This window comes from Electrophorus electricus, chromosome 11, assembly GCF_013358815.1.
Source record: "Electrophorus electricus isolate fEleEle1 chromosome 11, fEleEle1.pri, whole genome shotgun sequence".
In the NCBI taxonomy this organism is placed as follows: Eukaryota; Metazoa; Chordata; class Actinopteri; order Gymnotiformes; family Gymnotidae; genus Electrophorus; species Electrophorus electricus.
This window is the reverse complement of record NC_049545.1, coordinates 20050631-20076023: the sequence shown is the minus strand read 5'-3', so window position 1 is coordinate 20076023 and position 25393 is coordinate 20050631. Positions and strand designations below refer to the sequence as shown.

Sequence of the window (25393 nt, the reverse complement as noted above, 5' to 3'; positions counted from 1 at the left end):
ACACACACACACACACACACACACACACACACTCACACACACACTCACACACACACACACACACACACTCACACACAAACAGAGAAACCGTGTCAGCACCTTTGTCAAGTCCACCTCTGGCACACATAAATCTCTCACTAGTGAGTCTACATCCCATGTAGTCTATAAACCTGAGAAGTCCTCTTTAATGCCACTTCAACAAGCCAGGCTACTTTGGAGAGTATTCCGAATCCTCCTCCTGGATCCACAACGTCATGGTTTAGGAAGCTGCACCTGCATGTGGAGTTCCACGGAAATGAGCGCTTGTGTTCGAGGACACTTCGATTGCTGCTGGAGTTAAACGTGCTGTTTTGTTTTGTGTAATTTGCGACAGGTAGAGAAGTATACACGACGGACGGTAATCAAGAAAAGGTCAGTAACAGAAATAAACAGGTGGAGTATACCTGACTGATCTAATAAAGGGCAGTAACGGATATGAACAGGTAGAGTATACCTGACTGATGTAATAAAGGGCAGTAACGGATATGAACAGGTGGAGTATACCTGACTGATCTAATAAAGGGCAGTAACGGATATGAACAGGTAGAGTATACCTGACTGATCTAATAAAGGGCAGTAATGGATATGAACAGGTAAAGTATACCTGACTGATCTAATAAAGGTCAGTAACGGATATGAACAGGTAGAGTATACCTGACTGATCTAATAAAGGGCAGTAACGGATATGAACAGGTAGAGTATACCTGACTGATCTAATAAAGGGCAGTAATGGATATGAATAGGTAAAGTATACCTGACTGATGTAATAAAGGGCAGTAACGGATATGAACAGGTAGAGTATACCTGATTGATGTAATAAAGGGCAGTAACGGATATGAACAGGTAGAGTATACCTGACTGATCTAATAAAGGTCAGTAACGGATATGAACAGGTAGAGTATACCTGACTGATCTAATAAAGGGCAGTAACGGATATGAACAGGTAGAGTATACCTGACTGATGTAATAAAGGGCAGTAATGGATATGAACAGGTAGAGTATACCTGACTGATGTAATAAAGGTCAGTAACGGATATGAACAGGTAGAGTATACCTGACTGATGTAATAAAGGGCAGTAATGGATATGAACAGGTAGAGTATACCTGACTGATGTAATAAAGGGCAGTAATGGATATGAACAGGTAGAGTATACCTGACTGATGTAATAAAGGGCAGTAACGGATATGAACAGGTAGAGTATACCTGACTGATGTAATAAAGGGCAGTAATGGATATGAACAGGTAGAGTATACCTGACTGATGTAATAAAGGGCAGTAACGGATATGAATAGGTAGAGTATACCTGACTGATGTAATAAAGGGCAGTAACGGATATGAACAGGTAGAGTATACCTGACTGATGTAATAAAGGGCAGTAATGGATATGAACAGGTAGAGTATACCTGACTGATGTAATAAAGGGCAGTAATGGATATGAATAGGTAGAGTATACCACGGATATGAACAGAAGGGACAAGATCCCTCGTAAAGCAACACTGATTAGGTTAATCTTCCATATTTGCTATATGCCACGTCTTCCGGTGCCTTTAAAAATTGCCGTTGTTCAGAGAAAGGCCTTTTCTTATTCTGCGAGTGTTCGTGATTGCATGATGTTTAGACTGAGACACAGGTTCATTGCAGTGTTGTAGCTGAACCACGCTTTGCTGTGATTTAGTAACTCTACAGGTGTTTTTTTTTCCTAATAAGCTTTGCACAAGTGTGAATACAGTAGGAGCTGTCTGTTGGCACTTATTCTGTGTGTGTGTATAAAGTTTGAACTTTCTGTCAGTTTGCATTTACTGTGTGTGTGTCTGTGTGTGTGCGCGCAGTGTGTTTGCCTGGTAAGGCAGAAAGTATCTGTAAACAGTTTTGTTTGTGTGTGCATACTCACATCAAGCACTGGAGATTTGCGGCATTGTGTATGTATGCCTAGCTGAACGTTGACTCTCCATTCCTCCAGGAGCAAAGCCAACATGAGGAAGTGGGTAAACTGGGGCGTCAGCGAGGAATAAATCATTAACACAGCGCAGCCGTGTGCTCCACTTTCTGTTTGACTGTCAGTGTGTTAGTTTGCTCAGCACTGCTAAGAGCCTCCCCACTTAGACTGCTAATTTCACCCACTCCGTGACTTCGCTGGGTCTCCGGGAGGTTATTAGGCACCTTTGTTTGTTCATATTGATTTTTTCCGGACGCAGACTGGAGCTTGATTTAAGAACACAGGGCCTGTAACGGCAGACAAGGGAGTAAGGGAGGAAGAGAGCAGGCTAGAGGGAGAGAGAGAGAGAGAGAGATGGAAAGATGAAGAGAGACAGAGGAAGAGAAAGATGGTGAGTAAGACTGAGGGAAGCGAGACAGAGGTAGAGGAGTAGGAGATGGAGTGAGCAAGACAGAAGGAATATAATGTGGTGTATCTGCTGAGACCAGTTAAGCGCTGATACAGAGTTCTTTTTTTGACTTGGTGGGGTGTCTCTCAGGCCTCTCTGGGCGTATCTAGCCCACGGCTCTCACGGATGGAACAGATGCAGACTGACACTAATAAAGATCTACAACGCTGACCGTAATCGGGCGGCGGGGCTGAGTAGGATTCATTTTCTACCCCCTACACCCTCCTGCTGGGGCGATATCATTTTACCGCCTTACCGAAATCCACTGGCTGTCCTCAGCATGCCTCCCCGATGTAAATCAGCTCTGTGCATTAATGTACAAAAAGCAAAAAACGTAGGTAGAAACGAAAGATTTGTTGTTTCTTTTCTAATGCTATTGTTTTACCATTAGGGAGTTTGCTCTAAAAACGTAAAACAGACTTTTGTGTGTATATATATATATATATATATATATATATATATATATATATATATATATATATATATATATATATATATATATATATATAATTTTTTGCCACATAAATGAGAAAAACATTAATTAAGAGTCACTGGTTACTAAGAGTGAGAGTTATAGAGTTTTCAGCCTTTCATATATTAGGAAAGTGAGTTATCTGATGTTCAGCGTGCACACCTGTCAGTTTTGCGTATTTCGATTAACCATGTGGAAAAATATCTGCCTGAAGGGAAATATGTAGACCTCGGGGATGTGCCTGACCTTTGGCTAACGCTGTCTTCAGCTCTTCTGCAGTCTAAGGCTTCCGCTGCTAGCCACTTTTCCTTTAATGGATGGCACCGGAGCGATGGCACTGCCAGCCTGTGCACTCCTGCACTAGATTTACCTTCCTTTCTGCAGTCCTTCAGGTGGCCCTGAGCACAGATGAAAGCAGAAACATCACTGCTTTTTACATCCTCATTTTAGGCCATCTTGCCACATTCCCAAACACTGAGTTTCAGTCATCCAGTCGAATCACTCCAGATGACACACCCAGTGGAATCAGTCCAGGTCGCCTGTCGAGCCCCAGTGCACCAACCCAGCATCGTCCAGCATAAACACCACTCAGGTGTTAGGATGTCTTAAGGCTGTGACCCCTGACCCCTAACATACACATACATACCCACAGGCCCATACAACACTCCTGCATGCACACACATACACACTCACAGACACACAAACATTTATACACACACCCACACACACACTGTGCACATCAGACAACTACATGGAGGTTGCAGGTTTAGTATGCACTGGTGAACTTAAAAAATCAATTAAGACATAAAACGTCCCCTTCATCCAGCGCGCAAAGATGTAATTGGGTCGTAATGTTCCTACACTGTGGGGGAAAAAAAACCCCTCAGTACTGAATTAAGACCTGAGTTGAATTAACTCATGCAGTATTCATTTATGTCCAGCTGGGCCCACAGAAACACCCCAAGTGATAATTCAACAATGCCGTTTTGCTGTGTAGGGACTTCCTGATTTGATTTCCCACTAACCCAGCAGCCAACACCGTCTACCATGGTACAGTCTGCCAATTACAAAATAGGGAAGAAAATAAAATCTTTTGTGCTGACATCATTGTTTAGATGTAAAGCGGTAGCTTACGTGACCCTGGGGACTCTACTAGGTTGGTGAAGGATGCTGTATTTACATATATATCATATAACTATTCCCTGAAGTCAGTTTTGACTTTGATTAAAGAGGTTGTGGATTCCTATGAAATAAATGCCTTAAAAGAAGATTCATTTCCTCTTTTTCCAGACATGTTCACACAAAAGTAGAAGGAGAGATAGAGAAAGAAAGGCAGAGTCCTTCTCCACCTCTGTTCACCAGCCCTGACCTGTCATTTGATTACACAGCATTATCTTCCAGCGGCCACGTCCGACATTCCTAACCGGGAATGCCAAGTGCAACTGCCAGCCGGGTTAATAATTAGCAGCCCTATAAGCGGAGCGACGTCACTGTATTTTCCCAGCATCGGTCCGATGAGCCTCTCCGGCTGTCCGTTAGGACCTCCCAGTGCCTCTTGTCTGTTTAAATGGTCATAACCGCTGTAAAAGGCCACCAAGTGAAGCCAAGCACGGTGGTTATTCCTCCACAAGCCTTGCTGTCGGCCGACAGCACCCGATCCCTGGGAAGAGATGTCCTTAAGCTAGCCACCCGCTGCCTCCGCGCTGAGAGACACCGCTAATATACTGCAGGAGGGATAAGTCTTCACTAAACACCTCTGAAGTGGCCGTGTTTATCCCAACACAGCGGTGGTACTCAGACCACAGACGCAGACGGTGGCATGTGCCTGTTTTTTTTGTTTCGTTTTTTCGTTGCTTGTTTTGCAGCCCACAGCATCACAAATGTTGTTGTCCATCATTTATAATGATGTGCCGCACAAACCTCACCAGCTTTGGTACCCAGAAGCTTGTCAGTTGCAGATGTGGCTAAGATTTCCAGAAATGCAAGAGGAAGTCAGTAAAACCTGCCAGGAGCTTATTGTGCAGCAAAACTAGATATGCAAAAATACACAGTGAAAAATATGATGGACTTCACAGTTAAAGGGAACAAAACTGTTTCAAAGTCAACAGGTATGTGTTTGTTTGGCACTGACTTCCACGGGGCATAGAATGGCCATACAATACCGTAGAAGAGAACAGTGCAGTGCTGTACATATTCCGCTCTTTTGTTCTCGTGTGACAGTTGGAGGGAGCAGCGCTGGTGTCCTGGATTTCCTGGAATTGTCATGTAGGGGACATGTAGATTGCCAGATGTGTGCGCAGCGCAACATCGTGCAGGATGTGAGCGACCCCTCAATCGCACCGAAATGTAGCCAGAGTGCCAGCAATCAAAGCACACTGCGAATCGCTTTAGATGAACGCATTAAAATGCTCATTCATAATTCACACGGTAACCCAAGCACGTGTCAGGTAGGTAAGTGAATAAATAAATGAGTGAATGAATGAATGTAGGTTAATTTGTTCAAACAAATAAATAAGATAAAATAAATATTACAGAAATATCCTATTAAAACCACCCTTGGCTACAGTTTGGCTTTTATGTGGCTCTTATAGAGTGTAGTGGGGACTTGTCTAACTGACTGCCTTCTGGACACTGTAAAAGTGTCTCTCATAAAGCGTTGTGCTGTCATTGACAGTAGAAGTAAAGTAAACTATTCAATCCAGATAACAGGAGTCTGTGTGAGATTACAGAGAAAGGTATATCTGTGTCACTGGATAGAAAAGCTGTGTGTTAATTGTAAAGCAAGCTTGGGTACATTCATTCATGGACTGGGTTCTTTACAGGGACAGGGTTCTCACAGGGAAAGGGATCTCACAGAGACAAGGATCTCACAGATAGGATTCTCCCAGACACAGGGTTCTCATAGGGACAGGGTTCTCACAGGGACAGGATTGTCTCAGGGACAGGGTTTTCATAGGGACAGGGTTCTCACAGGGTTAGGGTTCTGTCAAGGGCAGTGTTTTCAGAGGGACAGGGTCTTCTCAGGGGCAGGCATCTCATGGATAGGGTTCTCACAAGGTCAAGGTTCTGACAGGGACAAGGTTTTCTAGGGCACATGGTTCTCACAGGGACAGGGTTCTCACAGAGACAGGGTTCTCACAGGGACAGGGTTCTCACAGAGACAGGGTTCTCACAGGGACAGGGTTCTCACAGAGACAGGGTTCTCACAGGGACAGGGTTCTCACAGAGAAAGATCTCACAGGGACAGGGGTCTCATGGGGACAGGGTTTTCACAGGACTCAAACCTGCAAAGCATTTTGACAACCTTTAACACAGCCAGTATGATAATACAACCAACAGTTCCATCGTAAAATGACCTTCTACCCACAGGACAGAGTGATACCTTTGTTTCCAGTTGGCTGGTCCAGTTTCATTTTTGGTTGTGCTCAGTCTTTTTCTGATCCATGCTGACTTCAGGATAACGTGTGGGTTGAATGTTGGAAAAAGACATTTAGTGGCTCGTGGGTGTGATGTGGGTGGAGATCCCACTCTCCACCACGATAGGTGGGTGTAATAGGCTCGAACCCAAACCTGTGCATGTCCATGGGCTTCTAACAAGCGTCCAACCCTGGGATTCTGCGCTGTTTGCTATTTGATGTGGCGCGCTCGTGGCTGGAACGGATCGTACCGTCACCCGTGGTCCGATTCGCACTTCCCTCGCTACACCGCGCTACGTGTCGGAGACGCGGCGTGTCTGCCGGTTGTCAAAGCAGAAGTGTCGCAGCGTCACTGACGCCGCCGCGGTAAAGAACGGCGAACTAACTGCCGGTGGCATCCTCGGAAATAAAAGGACGTGCACCTGCCTTCTCCAGCTGTCTCCGCTCTGCTCTTTTGTTCAAACGCACGTAAGAGGGTTGCACACGTAGCAAGAAAGGGAGATTAGCCTTGAGAATGGATGTGGTAGTAAAAAGGGCAGACGGAAGTAGAGATAAGGACCCTGTTGTTCGTGTGACTGGCTGCGTGTTTCCACCGTGTTACTAAAGAGCCGAGGGGTCTCTCTCACCCTGAACACAATAGCCCTCATCACCAGAATACGCCACCAATCAGGTTAATCACAGCGTACCTGAGAAAATGAATGACCCGGTGGAAGAGAAGACTTTCTTTAAAAAATCTTCCGTTTCTACCTACGTTATTTGCTTTTATTATACACTTTCGATTCCTGCTTCTATTTTCAGACTCGTATTGCTCAAAGACAGAATGGGTGATGCTTAATGTTAGAAATCAGCTCTTAAATATTCACTTTAAAGGGGTAGTTTGGGCAAGTAACTATTAGCCTTAACGATTAGCCTTCTGAGGAGAGGTTTGATTACAGTGCAACATTCTGGAGCTTCCCCCCCCGTCGCATGAATACCGTAAGTATGTATTAGACGGAGCACCGTCTCTCTCTGGCACTCCCTGGCACTTTCTGCTGCACTTCCAGCTACTATTGCGGCTCTATTGGTTTTGTGGCTGTAGTTGCGGTCCTGATGCTGTAGTGGTGGTTTTGTGGCCGTAGTTGCGGTCCTGATGCTGTAGTCCTAGTTTGGTGGACAGAGTCATTGTATTGAGGCTAATGCCTTCCTCTGCGAACACGCAACATTATATTATTACTCTGAACAGTCACGCCACCTCATTGCATGCTTTGAATGCCATCCGCTCCTCTCCAGCTCCAACTGTCCAGCAGGCGACGCATCGATGTTTCCCTAAAGACGATTGTGCCAGCCTCGATGCCCGTCTGTTTCCATCTCTCATCACGACCGACGCTGATGTGACGGTGATTTCTCCGGGCCAGAGCGATGGACTCTGTTCCATTACTCGGGGCAGCTGGCGCTGACGTTTCCACACTGCCCTGTCTAACCACACACCGAGAATCAGACAGGATTTCCTGAACGCTGCGAGCGTGTCAGCTCTGGTTTAGAACGTCCGATACTCCGCTGTCTCCTTCTCGTTTGTTTAACAAAATAAGCTAGATAACACCAACACGAGACGTTCCCAAGAGGAATCGCCTTGAACACAGTTTTCGCTTCCCTTTGACCGCTTGTTCATTTCTAGTGACAGAACGCCTTTGGAAATGCGTTTTTTAAATGTCAGATGTTTCTTAATACCTGAGGAAGGGATTTTGAACAGTGGTGGAAAATCAATTTTTCTTTTTTTATTTTAAATCTTCCTCCTACTTTTTTTTTTTTTTTTTTTGTCCGAGCTGCATTTGATGTTGGAACTTTGCATCCTATTACCTTCCCCATCGCTGTCATTTATTCTTGTTTGATGTGTTTTGGTTTATGGTGTCTAATTTCCAGTTTCGTGAGTGTGAAGATTTAACCCAGCTTACTCCAGACTATTTCCACAATGATGGTTCAGCTACTTGCCATTTATATATATATATATATATATATATATATATATATATATATATATATATATATATTTATATATATATATATATATATATATATATATATATATGACCAAAAATGTTTAAAAGGTGGAATTAATAAGGCACAGGCCAATTTAGCATTTATCTATTTAGTCACAGATTACTGAGTCACCACAGGAGATGCATTATGAATTACCATATTCCTGAACCATTGTCCTGTCTCATAGCTAAATATGGAGAATACGTGTTAGTGCTATTTATAGTTAAACATTCCGATGAATTCATTACAGAGGCAGAGGTTCTCTTTGCCTCCGCGCTGCGCGTGGCGTGAGGCGCGCTTCTGTGGAGCATGTTGTCGGCACGGTGCTCTTTGATGTATAGATCTAGGCATTTTGTTCAAAGCCCTGACCTTTCAGTAGCATGCCCTCTTTGCAATGATAATTTGGTTCCGGCAGCCGGTCGAACAGCCCAGAATAACCCGGCTCTCACTTTAACTGGGTGCAACAGACAAAACAACCTGATAAAGAGGCTCGCCCCGGCGTCAGAGGGGCTTCCGTCCGTCTGCGTCTGGAGCCGTCAGTCTGGGAGCCTCTCTCCCCCGGTCTCTGCCTGGTGGGCGGAGCCGGGGGGGGGGGGGGGGGGGGCGGGCGATCGAAAGCCAGCAATTGATAATCAATGCAGTCCACCGAGCAGAGCAAGAAAGAATGATTGATGAGTTATTAAAGGCTATTTCCTTCATATTAATCTCATGCGGAACCCAATTGCGCCGGCGTTCGGGATTTGCCGTGTGGTTACCTTGCCGCTGTAGATCTGGGATGAGATGACGCGGACGGAGCGTCGTCCGTGGTATGTGTGCGGGGCAGCGTCTTGTTACTCTGAAGGATATCGCGTTCTTTCACAGTGCGTCTCGAGGCGCGGGCGACCCTAATTTGCCGAGTTTGAGCCAGTGCATCGGACGTAAACGCTTCCGGCCCACGATCTCATCAGCCCTCGCGCGTTCATCTGTCAGGAGCACCGCTGGCTGTCAAAAGATTTGAGGAAGGTCACGTGTAGGTTAGCGTTAGCCATTGCTAATCAGCTTTAGCTCCAGGAGTCCTTTCAGGAGAGCTCCCATCCTTCAGCATGCTGGCCCGAGGTTGCAGGCCCCCCCTGGCAAGCCATCAGGCCCCAGACATCACTGCAAATACTGCATCATCCTCATTACTCATCTCGTTATCAAAGCCCTTTAATAGGTGACCCCTGTAGCGGATGCTTAACCTAGTCCTTCTCCATCCGGGACTGCCAGAGTGTGTGTCTGTGTGCGTGCGTGCATACGTGCGATGAATATCTATTAAGGATGTGATCTCACTGTTTATTTTCCCTCACGTCTGCCTCCCTCTATAACTGTTGGCACACAACTTTGGGTGTGTGTGTGTGTGTGTGTGTGGGTGTGTGTGTGTGTGTGTGTCCTATGCTTTTCCTGCCTCTTTAATTACTGTCCTCCCATGCAGGGCTGGCTCAGGTGTGTGTAATTACGCTGGTAATAAGACCTGGAAAGAGTCCACCTGCCTCTCACCGGACGCCCCGCCTCACTCCACTCTCTCGCTCCATCTCTCCCTCCCTCCCTCTCTCCCTCCCTCTGCTGACAAGGAAAAGACATGCTTCATCGCTCTCCATCATATGGTTATGAGCTGGGCTTACCGCTGATGCACAAAGCTCGGAGTTTCTGTTTGAGGCTTTCCTCTCCTCCGCCGGGCCTCAGACTTCACTTATTTTCTTATACTGCATTAGCATTTCCAAGTGAAAATGCTTTTTTTTTTTACACCGTTCCCTTTTTCTCTCTGGCAAAATGATCGGCACGATCCCTACCAGCGTTGAGGCAAAAGGGTTTGGTAAGCGAGGCAGCTCCATTTGGCTCTTTGGTTCTCTTATTTTCGTGATCGTCTTTTTTATACAAACGCTCGCACAGGTCTGTAGCTAGTGTCAGACTTAACAGGAGACAACCGTTTTACTGTCGTCGGCATGGTCTGGCATTAGAGAAAATGAGTGGGTTTGTGGCACAACATTCCACTTATTCCCAGAATGGGAGTGTTATGTGCAGCTCAGACCCCCCCCACCACGCGCTTAAGTTAGCTCCTGACGCTCCTACTGGCACCATCCTCGCATAATTACATGCGCGGGCACCTGTCGCTGACGGATCACCCAAAAGGCAGCAGGCGGCAAGCCTGCACACCTGCACGGCATCGCAGCACCCGCCAGCAGCTGCCGTCCGGAACGCCGCTCGGAGCGCCGGTCAGAGACGCGGAGGGCTCGCCGGAACAGCGAGAGCCCCGCGACCAGGTGCGCGGACTCGCACAAACACTCCATTTACTTCCAGATGGCAGAGACCTCGATGCACTCCCACTTGAGCTGAAAAAGCAGCTCAGATCAGACGAGGTAGACGCAGCAAGCCGGGTAAAACAAGGAATTTCACCTGTGTTAATCTGATGAAATCGTTCCTGCGAGTTGCAACCCTTATGAGTTCATTGCGCAGTTTCTGGAAGTTAGTAGTTACCATTCACATGTGCGGCGAGCACGACGTTCGACTGTGCAGAGTCTCTCCACGCTCCCCTGTCTGTGGTGCCTCCCTGCCAGTGTGAAAGCGGCTGGCCTCCAGGGCTGTCTGCTCTTTAGCGGCGCGTCTTCAGGCGCGCCTGAGGGGCATGTGCACCGCACAGATTCCAGATCTTGCTTTGTCAGGTCCCCTGGCTCTGTGTGAGCGCCTGCTCAAAGCTACCTTCAGCCCTGGGCTTTTCAGGGCGTTTCACTTCTGGCAAAGAGGGAGGCCCCCACTTACTGGAGCGGCGCAGTACATCGGGGGCTCGGAGAGGCTGGCTGACCCCGTGAAACCATCAGAGTTACTGGATTAGGGGGACACTTGTGCTGTAGGTGTATGGAGGAAGGGTTGCATTATAGATTAGCAAAATGTAAACATAAATGAGTGTAAAGAGGGCATAAGATGGATGGATGGATAGACAGATAATCGATCAATCAAATTCCCAGAGGACATTGAAACGAATGAATGACTGAGCAGCTCAATAATACTAAGTAAATTAGCCAACATTGCATCACGTGGATAACCACAGAAACTTATAGCGTACGGGTTTTTTGTTTTCCTTCTCTTTAGTTTTTATATGTATTGATATGCATGTCAGCACATCCCTTAACCCTGTGTCAGCATGCGGGTCAGTGCCGTGTTCTGATCTCCAGGTACATCAGCTATAGATTCCAGCTGCAGGACGGTTTTTGCCACTAGGCTCATTCCCATTCAGTTTGCTCCGGAAACAGCGGGAACCTGATGAGAGCCTCAGAGGTGGAATGGATGTTGGCTTGTTGTCAAATGAGGGATCTATGAGTCCTAGCCACTTGTTACCTAGTTAACATGCATCCATACATTTCTGAGAGGACCCGGGTTAATGGCGGCCAGGGCGCCTCGTTCGTGGAGAAGGATTATGCAGGGCTTGCCCAGCTCCTGCCGTTTAGGAGTTTTGGAGAAACCAAAGCACGTAGGCTGACTTGTGCTGCGTGGGGGGTTTAATAATAGTGAGGCAACCCGGGTTTCTGTCAGCTCTCCTCAGTTGCTGACCGCTGTCTTTCCACTGAAGGCCTTCTGTTTCTACACCAGGACACTGAAGACAACAGGGCAGAGGAGGAGGGAGAGAGAGAGAGAGAGAGAGAGAGAGGGAGAGAGGGAGGGAGGGAGGGAGGAAGGGATTGTGTGTGGGGTAGAGGGGACAGACAGAGAGAGAGAGAGAGAGTGGTATCGTGTGTGGGGTAGAGGGGCAGACAGAGAGAGAGAGAGAGAGTGGTATCGTGTGGGGTAGAGGGGACAGACAGAGAGAGAGAGAGAGAGAGTGGTATCGTGTGTGGGGTAGAGGGGCAGACAGAGAGAGAGAGAGAGAGAGAGAGAGAGAGGGAGGGAGGGATTGTGTGTGGGGTAGAGGGGACAGAGAGAGAGAGAGAGGTATCGTGTGTGGGGTAGAGGGGCAGACAGAGAGAGAGAGAGAGAGAGAGGTATCGTGTGTGGGGTAGAGGGGCAGACAGAGAGCGAGAGAGAGAGAGAGGGAGGGATTGTGTGTGGGGTAGAGGGGACAGACAGAGAGAGAGAGAGAGTGGTATCGTGTGTGGGGTAGAGGGGCAGACAGAGCGAGGGAGAGAGAGAGAGAGAGTGGGATCGTGTGTGGGGTAGAGGGGCAGACAGAGCGAGAGAGAGAGAGAGAGAGAGAGAGTGGTATCGTGTGTGGGGTAGAGGGGCAGACAGAGCGAGAGAGAGAGAGAGAGAGTGGGATCGTGTGTCGTGTAGAGGGGACAGACAGAGAGAGAGACGGATCGTGTGTGGGGTAAAGGGGCAGACAGACAGAGAGTTAGAGGGAGAGAGAGAGAGAGGGAGGGATTGTGTGTGGGGTAGAGGGGGCAGACAGAGAGAGAGAGAGAGAGAGAGAGAGAGAGGGAGGGAGGGATTGTGTGTGGGGTAGAGGGGGCAGACACAGAGAGAGAGAGAGAGAGAGAGAGGGACCGTGGGTGCGGTAAAGGGGACAGAGAGAGTACGAAGGTGAGAGAGAGTGTGGGAAGGAGAAAGGGAGATGGAGAACGCCTTTTCTTTCTCTCCCACGTTGCCTGAGGCACAGATGTTCCACAGTCTCTGACTTTCATCTGTAAGGCGTGACTGACTGACCTCCCTGAGCACTGTCCTCCCAACTTCTCTGCCTCTCCACACCCAAGGAGGGAAATGCTTCAGCTTTATGTGTCACATCATCTGAAAGCTGAGTGGCTGAACAGAGCAGAAGCTGTGGGTTTCCAGCTACATCCCACCACAGAAACGTAGCTTCCTTCTCTACTTCTGGCAACCTTTTAAAACAGAAAGACCCCTCACAGGTGGCATGGAGCCCTGAACTGCAGACAAACATTCAGTTTAATAAAGAAAATCCATCAGTGCAGCTTTCATTTTAAATGAGTCTCACAGATCAAATTGATTTGTAGTTCTTGGTACCGCTGAGCCACTTCAGAAGAGCAGGGCTGATCGACGAGCGTGCTGACAATTGCCTATACATCATGTTTACAGTGCGTGTTGTCCAAGCGGTATGTGATTCAGTGTGGGTTTGACTCGGGGTGGATCTGACTCCGGGCGGATTTGACTCTTCTGCCTTTGCTGGCTGGACTTTCTGTCTCCATGTCCTAATATGTAGCCTTTGCTTAGCCTCCCCTTGCAAATAAATCTCAGTAGGTTTGGCCACAGAAGATGGGTTAAATAACCGGATAAATAAATAAAATGAAGAACCGAGATTCCAGCAGGGAATCCTTGGATGATGCCCGGGACATCAAAGCGGTCCTAAAGCTGTCTCTCATTCTCGTCCAGGGTGAAGGGGTGAAGGAGAAAGAAAAGGTTGTTCCTTCTCTTTATGGATGCAGAAACCCACCCTGGGGACATATTCTCCCTCAAAAACTAAAAATGCTTCCAGTCTCAAGTGAAGTCTTAACATTTAGTCCAAAGGGCAGGGCATAAACTATTAATAGACAGCCGTATGTCTGGATGCCAGAGCTAGAGCTTGCAGTTCCTCACGTAGAGGGATACTTGCTATCCATTCTGACGTCACCCATGTGAAGTGTAGTCTCAGTCTCAGTCTCTCTCTCGCTCTCTCTCTCTCTCCTTCTTTTTCTGTTTTCTCCTCTTTCTCTAAATCTCTCTTGCTCTGTCTCCCCCCCCCCTCCCTCGCATGCACGCACGCACACACTCTGTCTTCCTTTTCTGACACGGTGTAGGTGCTCTGCTTGGGAATATTGCAGTATGCAGCATGGTGATCATCTGTCGCGCCCACTGTGTGGTAAATTTCCTCCCCAGCAGGAGAGAGGGTGACACCTGCGATGGTGTTTGAAGAGAGGAGAGGAATGCCGCTGTGGGTTGACAAGGCCTTTCCCAGCAGACAAGCAGGACGTTCCACCTTCTCTGGGTTTCCTGATGTGTGCAGCTGGTCTCATTGTGCTAGAGTCTAATATATCTTCCGCAGTATATAACCCTAGTTCAAAAGCTTCTAAAATGTTTCAAAACAGGATTCTCGATCTCTAAAAGTAACTAATAATGTTATTGGATGACTGACGATGCCACATACACTATTCCATCTTTGTTGCAATAGGCAGTGATGGATATAGAAAACAAGTTTCTTGAGATAATTTATTTTATGTATAAAATAATCCATCCTGTTTAGGAATTGTGTAGTTTTCTTATTGATGTTTCTTTCGCACGGCACTGGCTGGCCATCATGGTGGTATCCTGCTTTTCTGTTTTTATTCCGGTGGTATGGTTGTCAGGGAAACGGATTGCCCACATTTTGGTCTTTGGCTGATCAGATCCCCACACTGTCTCCGTATAATCACTGGAGTTTTCCCAGACTCGGCACGCAGTCTGGATAGGGGAGGTGACTTTTGCTGCTCTGATAAAAGCCCCCACCTGTGAGAGCGGTTTCTTCATCATTACAACCAAATCAGAAGGGCAAAATGTTTGTTTCATTTGTTTTAATTGTAAAACGATACCATACATAATTTCCACAGTGTTATGCCTTTTATCTTAGTACTTAATATTTCTCTTCTACTGTCAATATAACACACGTCCTTTGTGTATTAACTCTCGCTACAGCCTGCTGCAGTTTTCCTGGTACAGCCGCTTGTTCCTGTACGGTTTTCCTGTTACAGTTTTCCCGGGCCAGTGTTCCTAGTACAGCATGTGTTCGGGTTAATGTACAGCCTGTGTGCATCCTATTACATCCTGGTACAGTGTTCCTAGTAGAGCCTGTGTACATCCTGGTACATCCTATTAGTGTTCATAGCACACCCTGGTACACTGTTCCTGGTATAGCCTGTTACATCCTGGTATAGATTTCTTGGTGCAGTGTTCCTGGTACAGCCTGGTACAGCCTGGTTCAGTGTTCCTGGTATATCCTGGTACAGTGTTCCTGGTACAGCATGTGTTCCTGGTACAGCCTGGTATAGTCTGGGTCAGTTTTCCTGGTAGAGCCTGTTTACATCCTGGTACAGTGTTCATGGTACATCCTGGTTCGGTTTTCCTAATACATCCTGGTACATTGTTTTAGGTACATCCTGGAACAGTGTTCCTAGCATAGTGTTCCTGGTACCGTGTTCTAGGTACATCCTGGTACAGAGTTCTAGGTACAGTGCTCTGGGTACATCCTGGTACAGTATTCCTGGCACGGTGCTCTGGGTACATCCTGGTACAGTGTTCCTGGGATAGTGTTCTAGGTACACTGTTCTAGGTACATCCTGGTACATTGTTCCTGGAACATTTTTTGTTATTAACCTTTTTGTCCACTTCCTTATTTTCCCCATTTATTCTGTGTGCTGTCTGGGCTATAATGAATAGGGGAAGCCTTGTCTACAAAATGCTTTTCATGTATGAATGAATGATCTCAGCAATTGCCAAAAGTTTTCAAAGATATGCTAAAACATTCATTTACCATTTCTTTGATCAGTTTGTTTCAGTCAAAGATAAAATGAACATGTGCATTAAGGGGAAAAAAAGGGGAAAAAAATCATTTTGATCTTTTTCCCTACAGGTCGACCGTGTCATATTTTGTGTGTTCCTGGAGACGGATTACGAAATTTACAAAAGGAAGATGTCAGATTTCTTCTCTCCAGGTAATGTGGTTTTGAATTTCATACTGACATCGCTATTGCTTTGTTTGTCATTTTGCATCATTTTGTTAGTCAAAGTCTTCACATGAAAAACTGATTCTCTTAGCTGCATACAAACTGTAAATGCACAGGTGTCACTGTGAGTTCATCCATTCGGCAGCTATGTCCAGAAGACCCTTAGCATTGCTCTGCCTCAGGGCATAGTGGGCCCTTTTCAAGTATTCAAAATGAAAGGAAAGAAGCTACAGGCCACAGAAAAGTGAACATCCAGCAGACAAGATATGTGGAAAGGCAGCTCTCTGAAAAAACTAAGATTATTAAGCATGATTCAGCATGTTTTCAAACACAAATATGAGAGCTTCCCCTGTTCCTCTGGATTGCCTGCTGGCACAGGAACAACTGTAAGCAAATCAGGACGCATTTATGCAATGTTTATTATGGACTTAAATTAGTGTATAAGAAACCTATATACATAAAAATTGCAAACGCACACACACACACACACACACACACAGCGGATGAAATAAGTATTGAACACGTCACCAATTTTCTAAGTAAATAAGTAAATATATTTCTAAAGGTGCTATTGACATGAAATTCTCACCAGATGTCAGTAACAACCCAGCCAATCCACACATGCAAAGAAATCTAACCATAGATGTCCATAAATTATGTGTAATAATGAGAAATATCACAAGGAAAAAGTATCGTATAAAAGTATATATATATATATATATATATATATATATATATATATATATCTGAAGAAGGTTCTAGGTGAGTAACCGAAGTAATATTCAAGAAGAAGAAGATATTCAAGAGAAGCACTTTGCTTGCACAATTGATGAAGAACCTCTCTCCGAAACATTCTGTTTCTCTGGAAACTCTGTGCACTTTTCTACAATATATATATTGACTTTCCAGAGAAACAGAACGTTTCAGACAGAGGTCCTTCATCAGCTGTGCAAGCAAAGTGCTTCTGAATTAGCAGTAGGAGGAGCCAGTTTATATATGAAACTGTAGATGTTTAAATTATAACATTTTAAGGGGTTCTAAAGTTCCAACATTATAGATCAGCTCTTGTTCTTTGAGTTTCCTAATTTCATCGCTGCCATAGCAACAACTGGCAATGCTAACAGATATGTCATTAATGCAGGGTCCATTACTAAAATGTCTGAAGGTGTTCAAAACACCAACCAGCGACCTTATGTTGGTTTCTCCAGTGTAAAGGATGTGGTCTCTGAATCATCCTGGTGGATTCTGAAGAGTTGAAGTATAATATCAGCCACTGTTTTATTGGTAGGATGATAAGACAGCGCCAAGGGAATTCTTGTAGTCTTTTAACGGCAGATTGTTTATAGGTTAAATTGTTTATGGCGCGTCCACTCTCTGAAGGGGTAAAACACAAGCAGTCATCTTCTGTAAATTCCTCAGGAAACCCACAGTTTTGAAGATATTCACAAATTTCCATACTTTTCTGGTGGAAGTCTTCATTTTCATTGCAAATGCGTTTAAGTAGCTGTGAGTAAGGAATGGAGATTTTACAGGCCTTGGGATGTGAAGAATTATTATGCAAATAGAAATGAGAGTCTGTAGGCCTATAATAGATGGAGATTTTATATATATATATATATATATATATATATATATATATATATATATATATATATATATATATATATATATATATATATATCCAGAAATTTCACCTTATTCTATCTAGTATATCTATCTAGCTAGCTATTCATCTTTCCATCCATCCATCCACCCATCCATTCATCTACAAATTCACACACAGTAACACTGGCAGTGGTCAGCTGTGTGCCCTTTGAACCCGGTGGGGTTGAGTAGCCCTGTTCCCTGCTCTGGATCCTGGTGACCGTGTTCTGTGTGTAAGCTCCTCAAAATCTGCAGGCCTTTCCGATATACGCTGACGGTTAATGTGGTGCGTGCTTTGGAATGTACTTGGAATTTATGACCCAACCTGCTTTCTTATCCCTTTTTTAACTGTCAAAAGTTATGAGCCGTCCAGCAGTCAAAAAATCTCGATGTAGGGAAATTAACTTGCTACATTCACAGCAGATAGCCCTTAGGCTGTCACATAGATTAACAGTGGAGTAAATTTGGATGTCAGAGGCATAGAAGTGATTTACAAAATGGTTATCTTGTTAATAGGAAATAATGCACCAGTGATTGAACCCTGTGGCACACCACTCACGACATGCACCAGTGACTATAGAAACACAAAAAAATATCACATGATTTGAAGAAATTCATATTTTCCAGGGCTGCGATTGCTAATCACTTATACAAATGTGTAACTAGGGTTATGTGATTGTGGGTACATTATGTTTGATGGAGCTGTGGTTCTAAAAGAGGCAGCTATGCCAGAACACAGGATGCCAGAGTGCGAGCGTTGGATTGCGTTTGTTCTATACAGTGAGCATGGGTATGCCTTAATACACCATTATGTGGATTTATTAGAAACATTCATACATTACAGCTTTCACCATTTGCAAGTTATCAGGCTTGCAGTAAAAATATTTTGTGCCACTGCGGCCAAGTTCGGGAAGAATTTTATGTTTAAAATTGATTTCTGCCAAGACCTTAAAGACCAGGAGAGCAAATTGCATTCGTCTCTGAAATTTGAAGGTCTGTGGAAACACCTACACACATGAGGTTAACGTGTGAGTGCCGGCCAGCCGGCCTGCTGGGAGCCCTGCGGCTGATAATATTTCAAGGTGCCTCTCTCTGAAGTGGATTGGCTATAACCTGAAGTTCCAGATACAGAGCATGATTCAATGGCCCTTTGATTCTGTCATCACCAAGAGTGATGCAAAGCGTGGTGGAGGTCTCGAGTGGCAGCCCAGATGCAGGCGATACAGGTTTTGTCAGTGGCTTTACGTGACTCACACTTCTGTACGTCTGGTTCTTGTTGGGCTGTCTGAGCAGGGGTTAGTCTCCGGTTGGGGGTGTGGTATATGACAAAGGCTCACTGGCTTCAGCGGGTTATTTTATTTTTTTATTTTTGGTCTCTCTTCACTCTCACTTTCTCCCTCTCTCCCTCCTCCTTCCACTTCCACTCTTTCTCTCTTTCTGCTTCCTTCCCTCCCCCTCTCTCTCTCCATTTTCTCCTCTGCGGCCCAACCCTCTCGCGTTTCGCCGTGCCCGCCTTTCCAGGGCGCTGCTCACACAGGGAAGCCCTTCTCTGCAGCCCTGCCTCCCTCGGCGGTAAACGGGTACATTATTCCAGCGCCGGCCGCTTCGCCGTCTTTAGCCCTTTCCCTGCATGCCTGTCCCAGTCGGAATCTGCAGGCCCTGCGGAGAGCCTGAGCCCAACAGCACCTCGCATACCCTGCCGAGAGGATAATAACATCCACTCTAATGTCCCTGGTGTGTACAATCGCGCAGAGGTACGTGCGCACCCGTATGCAAACACACAGGTGTGGGCACGTACACATGCGCTCACACACACGCAAAACATGCTGATACACACACGCACACACAGACACACACACACACACACACACACAGTCTTTCCCCCCAGGCCCTGCTGAAAGATGGCAGCCACAGGAGAGCCGCTGATCGTGTCAGGGTACCACCCGCATGGTGCGTCCGTGTCGACGCCGGGGCGCTGCGGGATGAGATTCTCTCCCTACTGCCGTCCTTATCAGCCTCCTCGCTGCCACTGCGGCTGGAATGAGCATCGCCTGAGCGCACGACACAGCCGTTAACTCGCGCGAGCGCAAACAGGAATCCCTAGTTCTTCTACATTCTTCGGAGCTGAACCGGATCTGGGCTTGTCACGCTTTACTTCCCCTTCAAGAAGAGGGACTTAAATCAGGTCTTACTCCAAATACGGCGAGCGACTGAGTGGTGTCCTGGTGTTTTTTAAACATAACAGGAGTCTCTAAGCACCCCTTTTTACTGTGCCCACTGTACAAACTACTAGGCACGTTTTAAAGCTCGTTAACACAGGAAGGAATGCATGCCTCATCTCCACCCTGAGTAAAGCCAAGAAGTATTGTTCTTAAAAAAAGCAGGTGAGGATCTGTAAGGTGTGTGTGATATAAACTGGGAGAGCTCGTTAACAGTCAGCAACGTTGACAGGAGTAGGGTCAGTGGTGTTAATTACGACCCCTGGGTCTGCAATGTTTTTCATCTGCGCTGTGAAGATGTGCTAAAACTGCGCTTACCCACCTGGGTTCGTGCTCCGTCAAAATTCTTCTCCTTAATCCACTGTTATTTTGCTCTCCAGGAACCACCACTTTTTGCTCTAATAAACCCTGTTCTATCGCATGCCTCACCCTATTATGTTAACGTTTTTCCTGCAGGCCACGGCCGCGCACGAGCTGGTAACTGCGGTCACGGGTGCTTCTCTTTCCCGTTATGTTTCAATGGCGTTGAGAATCAAGAGAGGTGCTCTGTCACAGCTGATGGCCCAGTTCGACAGACGGTGGTGGGCGCGCGCACGCCTACCTGTGTCGCTTCGTTATGACATCAGCGCATAGGCGTGGCTGGAGCGGGGAGAACGATGGGGTTGCGTAATTAGCTTTGCCATGCTAATCTGTAAAAAATAGCACTCCGGAGGCGAGATTTTGGGGAGCGAGACATAATAGGACTGATTTAGCCGAGCTGGCGTTGCCGACAGCCTGTCATCAAAACCTGCGAAAATAACAAGGACCTGAAAGCTCCGTCGTGCCGTCTCATCGTTGTCGCCGTGGGAACCAGGGAGCCAGGATCAGTTCGTTGCGAATGAGCTGTAAAGTTTGCCTGCGGGTTTTCCGAGTGCTGGTTTTGGCGTTCCGGGTGTGGAACGCTCTCTGTGGCTTTGGGTCTGCATTTCGTTCTTCTTTCCGTCTTTCTCCTTTTTAAATAATAATGATATCTCACATACAAACTTCTTTTAATAGTCACATAAAAATGCATTTGGTAAAGCCCTATATTATTGCCATTTTTAATCATTGATAAATCATCTTTAAAGAGAGTTGAAGATTATAGTGAGATTATAGAGGAATAGTGAGATTTAATTACACTAGGCTCTGTGTGTGTGTGTGTGTGTGTGTGTGTGTGTGTGTGTGTGTGTATGAAAAAGAGACAGAGAAAGACTGCTAGCATGCACATGCAATTTGCATACATTAAAACGCCTTTTGTCTGGGCGCCTTCCTTCAGGTTGACCCCGCCAGACCAGGGTCAGCCTTTCACGAAACGCTCCTGATGTTTGTGAAACGCTCCACCCGCGTGCGGCGGGTTTAATGCACCGCACGTGCTGTTACATTAACGGCAAAACAAACTCTGATTCTGAAATATTCAAACCCCTGTTGTCAGGGTGGTTTCACCGTGCGGCCTTTGACTGCTGCACGCCCCGGCGACGTGAAACCCCTCCGCGTTGGTCCTTTTTCACGGACACCGATGGAGCTCTCACCGAGAGGGCTGAGTCTCTTTGAGGAACATCCAGGGACGTTCCATTCCGGAAGCTCCCGGCTCCGGCGCGCTTGCTGTTTACTCTCAGCCCGTGCTCGGAGCTATTCGTTCCAGATCGCATTCGGCCCGGTTAGGATGTTCCATCATTCCATCCGCCACACGCTGCGGGTGAAATTCAGGATGGGGTATAATAAGGTGATCCGTATCTCCGTTTGTCAGGAAAGTGGAACAGAGTGAGGTCGCCCAGGCCAAGGAAAAGCGGAACGGCAGAGAGAGGCGTGCCTCCCATTCCCAGCACAAGCCGAGAATAAGAGCGTTGTCCACGTGCCCTTAGAACCGGCCGTTGGGAGCGTTCATCTCCCTCGTCGCTCCAGTTACTCACATTAGAAAAGCGATTACGCACCACACAACCACCCTCGCCTGCCACGCCCCCCCCCTTTTCTCTCACGTTCTTCCTCTCTTCCCACCTCTCTGCTCTTCTCTTTCTCTGCCTGCCTTTCTCTCTCCCTCTCCCCTGCTCATCTCTTTCTCACTGTCTTTCTGTTTGTCTGTTTCTCTTGATGATGTTGTACTTTATTTATATTCATTTAAGAGACATTGAGTTCAAATTTTGCTTTCTCTCTCTCTGTCTCGCTCTCTCTCTCTCTCTCTGTCTCACACACACAAACAAACACATACTTCACTGATTTGAATGAGTCAGTTCTGTTTTACCAGGGTGTTCCCAGTACATAGAAGGTAAACACCCCCCCCCCCCACCCCGCCCCCCGTTTAATGCTACCTTGCCTTTACCAGTGTTTGCGCCTGAGAGAAACCCTGTAATTTGTAAAGGTTGCTGTTAGTGGTGTAGTGATCATGCTCACCGCCAGATAACGGGGCTGAACAGGTCGAAAATAGGCACTGCCCTGGTCTTGTTGCCATTCTACCCGTTAACTAAATCTTCAGTCAGTTACATGATATTCCACAGACCCAGGGAGGGTGATATTCCACAGTCGCAGGGTGGGCGATATTCCACAGACGCAGCTGTGCAGGCCCTTTATATGTATATATTTCAGCACAAAGCTGTTACATGTAAGCGGCCAATAGCATCTCAGAGCACAGCCTTTACACACGAGCCAATAGCATCTCAGAGCACAGCCTTTACACACGAGTGGCCCATAGCATCACGGAGCACAGCCATTACACACGAGCGCCCAATAGAATCTAGGAGCACAGCCTTGACACACGAGCGGCCAATACCAGCTCAGAGCACAGCCATTACACATGAGCGGCCAATAGCATCTCAGAGCATAGCCATTACACACGCACAGCGAACAGAGACTCAGCACACAACTGTTTCATATGACTGGGCAATGGGATCTTGGTTCTGCCTTTTTTAAACTTTGCCTTCATCAGAAAAATTTGGACGTGAAAAGCATCTCTGGCTTTATCCGGTCATATGTGTTCAGAGATAAGCTTGCTTAACCACACCAGCTCACAGCACCACTGACAAGGATGCCGTGCTATGGTTTGTAAGTTGCACATCCACGGTGTCTTCTGCATCAAGCCCGGCCTCGTGATCCATTCCGAGGAGGGGGCAAGGCGCTTGCTGTTTTTCGTCGCACCCTAGTGGTCTAATTGATTAATTACAGGATTTGATTGTTTTGGAAGGCTATGTAACTGATTAAAATGGCCTTAGACATGGGCAAATTGGAAGAGCTCTGGAGCAGGCCAGCCCCTGAAGACCTGCATGTGACACGTCCCGTGAAGGAGAGCGTTGGGGGTGTTGTTTAGTGAGATTAATGCTTCTCAAATTCTTCCTTTATGTGTCTGCGTTATTGCCAGCACAGTGTTTATTTAACGGATAAGACTGTTGATAATTCCATAAACACATACACCGTGTGCTGGAACCATAAGAAGCACATACATGCCTGAAAATGTGTATGTTGTGTATATATTGTGTATATATGTGTATAAGTGTGTATATGTGTGTTATGTGCATGTCGTATGTATGTTGCTGGTATGCAGTGTATATGTTGAACGTTTCTACGAATGTGTATGTTGTGTATGTGTGTCACCTGCATTTCAGAACCATCTCATGTTTTTTTTTCAGAAATAAATAGATAGATAGATAGATAGATAGATAGATAGATAGATAGATAGATAGATAGATAGATAGATAGATAGATAGATAGATAGATAGATAGATAGACAGACAGACAGATAGATAGATAGATAGATAGATAGATAGATAGATAGATAGATAGATAGATAGATAGACAGACAGACAGATAGATAGATAGATAGATAGATAGATAGATAGATAGATAGATAGATAGACAGACAGACAGATAGATAGATAGATAGATAGATAGATAGATAGATAGATAGACAGATAGATAGATAGATAGATAGATAGATAGATAGATAGATAGATAGATAGATAGATAGATAGATAGATAGATAGATAGACAGACAGACAGACAGATAGATAGATAGATAGATAGATAGATAGATAGATAGATAGACAGACAGACAGACAGACAGACAGACAGATAGATAGATAGATAGATAGATAGATAGATAGACAGACAGACAGACAGACAGACAGACAGACAGACAGACAGACAGACAGACAGACAGACAGACAGACAGACAGACAGACAGATAGATAGATAGACAGACAGACAGACAGATAGATAGATAGATAGATAGACAGACAGATAGACAGATAGATAGATAGATAGATAGATAGATAGATAGATAGATAGATAGATAGATAGATGAGTAAAAATCAAACCACTGTAGCTTTTCTTCAGTGTGTGGCAAAAGGAGAAGGGTATGTTTCCTCTACTACAGGGAGCACTCAGCCCAGCACACAGCACATGAGTGTGTATATGAGTTTCTGCACTCTGTGTGTGTGGACGTGCATTTGGGGATGTGTGGAGGTGGAAGGGGGTGTGTGCTAGCATGCGTAACACGCGCTTGTGTGATGTACAGTTAGTGTCCAGCAATGCGCACGAGTGTGCCTGTGGGTCTACTAATGTGTGTATGAATGTGTGTACTCTGTGTGGATGTCTGTATGTGCGTGTGTGGGGATGTGCACACATTTGTGGGTAAATGTGAAAGAGAGAATAGATTATTAGGCATATCCAGGTACAAAGGTGTATAGATTAGGGAACTAATAATGTGCAAAGATGAACTCTGGCAGATCTCGCTATGGCAGCACAGCTAAAAGGAAAGAGCCAGAAGGAAACACAGATATGATGGCACCCTGGGACATCAGCGCTCCGCCGCTCTCAGCCAGGAAATTGCATCATAGTGACAGCATCATAACATCCCAGTTTACTATAACTCTCAGCGCCCTATAGACCCCCAGATCTACACCTTTACCTAAGATGGGAAGTAGTTAATAAAATGCCTGACTGTACAGATAGGTTTTCAGCCGAGCCTTACATACTTAGACTGTGTCTGAGTCTTGAACATTTACAGGCAGGTTATTCCATAGTGTGGGAGCTTTATAGGAAAAGGCTCTGCCCCCTGCGGTAGATTTTCTTATTCTTGTTACTAAAAAAGAGCCTGCACTTTTTGATCTTAGCAGATGTAGTGGGTCATAATGCACCAGGGGTTCGCTAAAGTCCTGTGGTTCCAGACCATTGAGTGCTTTGTAGGTCATTAGAAGTATTTTATAAGCAATATGAAATTTTACTGGGAACCAGTGTAATGTAGTCAAGATAGGAGTGATGTGATCAAACTTTCTAGTTCTAGAAAGAACTCTGGCTGCTACATTTTGCACTAGCTGGAGCTTATTTAGGTACTTAGTGGTGTGTGTGTGTGTGTGTGTGTGTGTCTGTGTGTGTGTGTGTGTCTGTGTGTGTGTGTGTGTGTGTGTACATGTCTTCGGTCCAAAGTGGGACCTCTGAGAGCATTTAATTTGACCCATCAGAATTACAGGAAATACTAATGAGTTAATTGTCACATATCCTGTGGACATACAACATGTATCTTTTTGAAAGTGTAATTCTACGTGTATATGATTAATT

At 45.9% G+C, this 25393-nt stretch overlaps 1 protein-coding gene across 3 annotated transcripts in view; it reads left to right on the top strand.

The window, feature by feature from the left end:
- The window catches only part of macrod2 (mono-ADP ribosylhydrolase 2), a 486386-nt gene that overhangs the window by 420972 nt on the left and 40021 nt on the right, over nucleotides 1-25393 (top strand). For all 3 annotated transcript variants that reach the window (XM_035531411.1, XM_035531409.1, XM_035531410.1), the window contains one exon: nucleotides 15872-15953. In XM_035531411.1, coding sequence (XP_035387304.1) covers nucleotides 15872-15953 — 82 coding nt within the window. The remainder of the gene's footprint in view (nucleotides 1-15871; nucleotides 15954-25393) is intronic.